Source organism: Poecilia formosa, unplaced genomic scaffold, assembly GCF_000485575.1.
Source record: "Poecilia formosa unplaced genomic scaffold, Poecilia_formosa-5.1.2 Scaffold215, whole genome shotgun sequence".
Classification (NCBI taxonomy): domain Eukaryota; kingdom Metazoa; phylum Chordata; class Actinopteri; order Cyprinodontiformes; family Poeciliidae; genus Poecilia; species Poecilia formosa.
Genome location: NW_006800154.1, coordinates 641,546 through 649,410, shown reverse-complemented (window position 1 = coordinate 649,410; position 7,865 = coordinate 641,546). Strand labels below are relative to the sequence as shown.

Below are 7,865 nucleotides of genomic sequence, written 5' to 3'. Positions count from 1 at the left end.
AAAATCTGTTGTAATAAATACAATTAAAACACAAACTGTTCATCTTACTGTTCATAGATGTCAGCAGCAGACAGAAGTAGAAGTATGGATTTAGCAAAAATAATAGAAAGCAAAACAATATATATCTGCTTGAAATGCAACAATCTTCCTACATTTATCAAGGATCTATCTAGCTAGCTAGCTAGCTGTCTGACTGTCTATCTGTAGCAATATGGAGTTAATATCCTGCCAAAACATTGCATTTTGTGCACAAGGACAGTTTGTAAAGTATGCTTTATGTATGTGCAACTTTCCAGCACAGTTTGTGAAATATGTTTTCTTTGTGTGCAACAATCTTTATTGGTTTGCAACGTTTTGGCGGGAAAATAACTTGAGTTGTCTTTGGCTAATATTTGAATAATCTTGCTATTTGAAACACTGAAGTGTGACAAACATGAAAAGAAAAATCAGGAATGGGGCAAACAATTTTTAACATCACTGTAAATCGATAAAAACAAAATTTATCTGAAGAGTTGGATAAGAAACGTTTGATCAGGTTTCTTAGTGAACTGGATCAAGTCAGGTTGATTAACCTGACTTTATGAGGAAGTTTTTATAAACCTCCTAGTTCATAAAAACATGGAAGTTTATAAAAAAAACTTCCAAGTTTTTTTTATAAAAAAACTTGGAAGTTTTTTTGTAAAATCTAGTGGCTAAACTAGTTTAGCCACTAGTTTAGCTAAACTAGTGGCTAAACTAGTTTAGCTAGTGGCTAAACTAGGAAGTGGCTAAACCACTTCCTAGTTTAGCCACTAGGAAGTGGCTAAACTAGGAAGTAGCCACTTCCTAGTTTATAAAATAACTAGAAAGTGGCATAGTGGCCTAGTTTTATAAATTAGGCCACTAGTATATAAAACTAGTGGCCTAGTTTTTATAAACTAGGAAGTGACCCAGTTTATATAAACTAGACCACTTCCTAGTATGCATTGTATATATAGTGAGGATAACTAATGTGGCAAATACACATACAAGAGCAGCTCAAGATGAAGACTTCTGTGGCAGCATTAACTTTCTTTTTCTTATACTTGCGTGTGGCTGAAATCATAGCTCAGCCAGGAGAGGTCAGTGACACAGATGATGGCATTGTTCAGTCACCTGGAGGCCAAGATTGTTGTGCGGCCGAAAGCCGGAAAAACTGTTGTCAACTTTTTGTCAGCTTAAGAGAGATAGAAACCAAACTTAGAAACACTCAGAGAGAGATGGAGGTCCTGAAGTCACAAGTTCAAGGTAAGAGCATATTTGGAGTTTTAACTTTTGTAAATTTTGTTATGTAGGGATTAAGTAAATTTTATAATGAATATTTATTTTCATATTCTTAAGGCAACAAGGTAGCATTTGGCGCATCCATAAGTACAGGTGAAAATGTTGGACCTTTTAATACCCACACCACACTGATCTACAAAAAGGTCTACATGAACACAGGATCGTTCAACCCGGCAGCAGCTAAACTTATCACAGCAATACGTTTGACCATTCTTATGTTTCAAATTCATGTGTACAAATACTGTTGAGAATTTTGTACTTGAAGAGGTTTACGTATTATTGTGCGTCACGTAAAATGATGTGATTATGTCAAGGAGGACCTAAATGCAGTAAGAGATACAATTTTTACAAAAGGCAAAATACATTTGAGTAGAAGAAAACATTGTAAGAAAAAAAGAAATCTGAAAAATTCCCTTAAAAAGACAATTTATGACAGAGACCACAGTTGTTTCTTCAACCTCTTTAAAAACTGCAAAGAGATAACAAAAAAATGTACCAAAAAAAAAAGAATCACTATGCTACATTAAAACTGATCACATTTACAACACAGAAGGGTTTATATCATTGAACCATAAAAAAAGAACAAATTCAAATTAATCATTTTGAAGTATTTTTTACTTTGAACTTTAAAAATAATATGCAATATTACATCATCATTAAGCCACAAAACCTAAATGCGTTATTCACTGCATATGTGTTGACATAAATTGCATACACCTCCAATCTCCGACTTATACTTAAATACTTAGAGGTTTTTTTTAATGGCGGGCAGAGCCATTAAGATCACCATAAACAACTCTTTGATCATCCACAGGTATTTTCACAGCTCCTGTCAGAGGAGTCTATTACTTCAGCTTCTCTGGACATAATCATTCATCTAAACCAATGGGCCTGCAACTGATGACGAATGGAGAATATGTGGTCACTTCCTACAACCATGCTGCTGGGAACCGTTATGAGGCAGCAACCAATGGGATGATGCTGCAGCTTGAAGTTGGAGACCAGGTTTACATGAGACTGATGCAAAACACCTGGATTTTTGACAATATCCACAATCTTAGCACATTTATTGGCCTCTTATTATTCCCTCTGTAAGAGTTATGAACAATTAAACAAAGGTGAAGACAAAAAAATATTTGAGTTTGATTTCAGTAATGTTTGTAAGAATGCTTCTTGTTTTAGAGGCATATTTTAGAACAAAATTAGAATCTGTTTATGTTGTGTATTAAATGTGAGAAACTATTCAAAACACCTGGATTTTTGATAACGGAGGTGATCATAGCACCTTTATTGGCCATTTATTAGTGTTCCCTCTGTAAAGGCTGTGAACAATAAACCATTTCTTATAGTAACTTAAAAGGCTCAAGATAAAGACAAAAACAACTAGAGATTGATTTCAGTTAAAATGCCAAGCAAAAACATTATATCTCGAGGCAGATTTTATAGAAAAACGTTAAACTGTGTATATTATGTTTTAAATGTGAGATAAAATGTGATGCATGCATGTTCGAGTCAATTCAGAATCATCTTTGACCTATTAAATTATTGGTAATGACTAAATGTTTAATTTTCAAATTAAATACTCAAAGTCTTTTAAATCTATTTGATGCTTTTATTCTGTTTTTGTATGAGCAGGTGGAAATCTCATTTTCTTTTGAAGAAATAAAAAATAAAAAAATTATTTGCAACATTTGAATGACTAATAATTCTGAATTACAAGAGTCATATCAGTTAAATTGGAAAATGTGGAGTCAACATGTATATTAATCAGAGATGCTCACTCTTACTAAGGTCAGCCATGTTTGTTAGAATTTCAGTACAGCATCAAAAATAAAAAGCTAAGGCAGAAAACATGTAACAAGTTAAAGAAGTGGTCCAAAATCTCAATAAATAGAAAGATTTAATGTTTATAATATAAGTTTCTATTTTCTGGAGTGAATCATACATGGTAATTGGGAACAACAAGAAAAAAATGCACAGTCATTCCTTTATTGTAATCCATTTATTCGTTTCACCTGTGCATGCATGTGGAGCAACCTTTGACCTATCAAGACAAGGCCATCCACCTAAACCTGCAGGCCGAACACAGAGAGCACTGATCAGAGATGCAGCCTAGAGGCCCATGGTGACTCTGGAGACACTCTCTGCAGAGATCCTCAGCACAGGTGGGGGTTATTTGTCCGCAGGACAACTATTAGTTGTGCACTGCACAAATGTAGTCTTTATGGAAGTGTGGCAAGAGGAAAGCTTTTCCGCCAAAATGCAAAGCGCTACGTGTGGTGGAGAACTAACACTCCACATCACTCTGAACACACCATTCCTTCTCCCAAATATGGTGGTAAATATGGCATAGCATAATATAATAACAATAATAATTAAAATAAAACATTCACATTGATAAAACTGACAGAGGCTTTTAGTGTTTCAGTCATGTGTCACCCATGCTGTGCAAATATTTTTTATTGAATTATTTCATGTATTGAAGGCTTTTTTTTTTTTTTACAACTTTTGAGACAATTTAGAAAAAGATGTTTTCACATCCTTGTGTAAAACCGAAAGGAGCTTCACCACAAATGGTTTTTCAAAGAATGAAACAGGTTTTTCCAATGAAAAAAATGTGTGTCTTTATTAGATTGTAATTGGTCAAATATGATGGTAAAATGTATTTATTTAATTACATACATCAGATCGCCTCACATTTAAGACATACCGCACGCAGCTTCTAATTTTATCCTGCTATCTCTCCCCATCAGTATGTATTACCACTGAATATTATCACCAAAATAAAATCTATTTCATGTGTATGTTAGCTTTCATTCTTTTGCAGGAATCTTACAGAGAGAATAATAAATGGCCAATAAATGTGCTGTGATCATTCGAATTGTCAAAAATCCAGGTGTTTTCACGCAGTCTCATGTAAACTTGGTCTCCAACTTCAAGCTGCAGAGTCATCCCATTGGTTGCTGTCTCATGACGGTTCCCAGCAGCATGGTTGTAGACAGTGACCATCTGCTCTCCATTCCTCATCAGCCGCAGGCCCATTGATTTAGATGATATATTATGTCCAGAGAAGCTGAAGTAATAGACTCCTCTGACAGGAGCCGTAAAAATACCTGTGGACGATCAAAGCGATGTTTATGGTGATGCTTGGTGGTCTTTTAACTCCAAGGTTTCAAAAACAAATCCTGAAGTATTTAAGCAGTATTTAAGTATTTAAGCAGACATAAGACTTAAAATGGAAAAAAAAATGTCTTCTTACAACTTTCACAAGTTGTTGCATTTTTCAGTCAAAGGTGAGTGTACTTTATGTAACCACATACAGTAGAAGTATTTCAAAAACAAAATACAAGGTTGGAGGTGGCCATACTTTTGCTTTAGTAGCTCCTAAACTATGGAACAGTCCATTTTTTTCACCCATCGTTGAATGTTGATCGTATTATTGGTAGGTCAATTGCAAACCCTACCTTGAGTGTCAAGAAAAGCACATATAGATGAAATGTATGATTATTATAACTGATTTATTTGATTCTCCTTTAATTGTTTAAATTTTTGTAATTATGTAGCTGTTTAATGTCTTTTAAATTTAACTTTGTATTTTGTTCTTTTTATCTTTTTAATTGTCTTTATGGCACTTTGGTCCTTTGTTGTTTTTAAAGGGCTTTATAAATAAAGTAGGATTGTTTTGGATAGCATTGCATCAGATATGCAGTAAAGAGTTTGGGCAACTTGTGAAAACAGATTTAACTGCTATGACTTTATGATATAATGAAAATGTAATGTACATTATTCGGAAAGCTCCAGGTAAAAGGCCTTAAAATGATTTGTTTGAATTTATTCTTTGTTTTTATGTTTCAGTATTATAGACCCTGTCTGAATTGTAAATGCAGTCAAAATCCTTAATGTACCAATGATGACTGTTGTTCATTTTTGTACAGCATACTTTTTTTAACCTCATCACAGTTTTTAAAGAGGTTGAAGAAATAACAGTGATTCTCTGTCTTTTTTGGTGACTTTTTTCTGATTTTTTTTTTTTTTGTCTTACAAGATTTTCTGCTACTTGTATGTATTTTATTTCACAGTTTTTAAATGTTGCATCTCAAGTCTGGTCTGCATTTAGGTCCTTAACACAATTGCACTATATTTCCATGACACTTAGTAATGTGGTACATCTTTTCAGACACAGCAATATATTTCAAACTCTCAATATTTGTGCACAATAATTTGATTGATAAGCATAATAAAATATTTTACTGTGATAAGTTTACCTGTCGCCGGGTTGAATGATCCTGTGTTCATATAGACCCTTTTGTAGACCAGTGTGATTTCAGTATTAAAAGGTCCAAGATTTCCACCTGCACTAATAGATGCTCCAAATGCTACCTTGTTCCCTTAGAAAGAAAACATGGCCATTATGTTTATTTTCTCTGTAACATTTTTTTTTACAAAAGTTAAAACTCCAAATCTGCTGCTCTTACCTTGAACCTGTGACTTCAGGACCTCCATCTCTTTCTGAGTGTCTCTAAGTTTGGCTTCTAGCTCTCTTAAGATANATATCATTGAACCATAAAAAAGAACAAATTCAAATTAATCATTCTGAAGTATTTTTTACTTTGAACTTTAAAAATAATATGCAATATTACATCATTAAGTCACAAAACCTAAATACGTTATTCACTGCATATGTGTTGACATAAATTGCATACACCTCCAATCTCCGACTTATACTTAAATACTTAGAGGTATGAGAAAAACATACTTAAATACTTAGAGGAATGAGAAAAACATACTGTCCTCCTTTGCATGAAATGTCAAATGACTTATGACAAAATTCTAATTTTTCTCCAAATTATCAAATAAATCAGTAGCAGTATCGGAAGATTTAGAAATATGCAACAAGGGATATAATAGTGCCTCTATGAAAGAGAGTAAATCAATAAAATTCCCAAGAGTTGGAAAAGTTTAACTTAAGAAACCTTTGACCAGGAAGCAGCAAAGAAACTAGGCTACTTCCTTGTTTGCCTTGTATATAAACAAGTGAGGAGAACTGATGCAGCAGAGACACCCACAAACAGAAATAGTTCAGGTTGAAGATTTTTGTGGCTGCATTAACTTTTTTTTCCCTCTATGTGTGTATGGCTGAAGTCACCAATCAGCCAACAGGACAGGCCAGTGACACAGATGATGGCATCATTCAGTCACCTGGTGGCCAAGACTGTGGCGCAGCCACTGGCCAGAAAACCACTGGGCAACTTTTTGTCATCTTAAGAGAGCTAGAAGCCAAACTTAGAGACACTCAGAAAGAAATGGAGGTCCTGAAGTCACAGGTTCAAGGTAAGAGCAGTAGGTTTGGAATTTCTTCACCTGTAAATTTTATCATATAGAGATTTAATGAACTTCATAATGAACATTTTTTTCTGTTTTTCCTTAAGGCAACAAGGTAGCATTTGGTGCATCCATAAGTGTAGGTGGAAATATTGGACCTTTTAATACCCACACCATACTGGTCTACAAAAAGGTCTACGTGAACACAGGATCATTCAACCCGGGAACAGGTAAACTTATCACAGCACATAAACCACGTTTTACTGTGGTTATGAATTAAATTAATGTGTATAAATACTGTTGAGAGTTTGGCATAAAGTTTTATACTTAACATATTATAGACTGACATATTATTGTCTGTCACGTAGAACAGTGAGATTATGTTAAGGAGGACCTACATGCAGACCAGGCTTAACGCTGGCGTTTACAAATGGGGTCCAACCGACCCCACACACGTAAAACTTGTATCATTTGCCACAGTCCTCCACGTTTGGCTCACTCCTTACACGCACAAGGGTTAAGATACAACTTTTACCATAAAAAAAAGAACAAATTCAAATTAATCATTTTGAAGTATTTTTTACTTTAAACCTTTAAAATAATATGCAATATTACATCATCATTAAGTCACAAAACCTAAATGCGTTATTCACTGCATATGTGTTGACATAAATTGCATACACCTCCAATCTCCGACTTAGACTTAAATACTTAGAGGTTTTTTATAATGGCGGGCAGAGCCATTAAGGTCACCATAAACAACTCTTTGATCATCCACAGGTATTTTCACAGCTCCTGTCAGAGGAGTCTATTACTTCAGCTTCTCTGGACATAATCATTCATCTAAATCAATGGGCCTGCATCTGATGAAGAATGGAGAGCAGATGGTCAGTGTCGTCAATCATGTTGCTGGAAATCGTTTTGAGACAGCAACCAATGGGATGACGCTGCAGCTTGAAGTTGGAGACCAGGTTTACATGAGACTGCGTGAAAACACCTGGATTTTTGACAATTCGAATGATCATAGCACATTTGTTGGCCATTTATTATTCCCTCTGTAAAAGTTGTGAACAAGTAACACCTTTGTATAAAATCTAAATGGATGAAAGTGAAGACAAAAAATAATTGCTTCATTTCAGTTGTAATGTTTAGTAAAAATACTTCTTGTTCAAGGTATATTGAGCCTAACCCTAACCTAACAATAAAACTCAGGGAGGATCAGGTTTATTTAACACACCAGA

At 34.5% G+C, this 7,865-nt stretch overlaps 2 protein-coding genes across 2 annotated transcripts; one reads left to right on the top strand and one right to left on the bottom strand.

Annotated features, from left to right (window-relative positions):
- Positions 1–3,900: 3,900 nt before the first annotated feature.
- Positions 3,901–5,845, bottom strand: LOC103148958 (complement C1q tumor necrosis factor-related protein 6-like). The gene is made up of 3 exons (XM_007567967.2): positions 5,778–5,845; positions 5,568–5,690; positions 3,901–4,415 (listed from the first exon to the last, which is right to left on the bottom strand). The coding sequence occupies exons 1-3, from the start codon at positions 5,803–5,805 to the stop codon at positions 4,135–4,137; spliced, it is 432 nt and encodes a 143-aa protein (XP_007568029.1). The 5' UTR covers positions 5,806–5,845; the 3' UTR covers positions 3,901–4,134.
- A 574-nt stretch (positions 5,846–6,419) lies between these two features.
- Positions 6,420–7,798, top strand: LOC107838132 (complement C1q-like protein 2). Its single transcript, XM_016679586.1, has 3 exons — positions 6,420–6,633; positions 6,732–6,854; positions 7,405–7,798. The coding sequence occupies exons 1-3, from the start codon at positions 6,435–6,437 to the stop codon at positions 7,683–7,685; spliced, it is 603 nt and encodes a 200-aa protein (XP_016535072.1). The 5' UTR covers positions 6,420–6,434; the 3' UTR covers positions 7,686–7,798.
- The last annotated feature ends 67 nt before the right edge of the window (positions 7,799–7,865 follow it).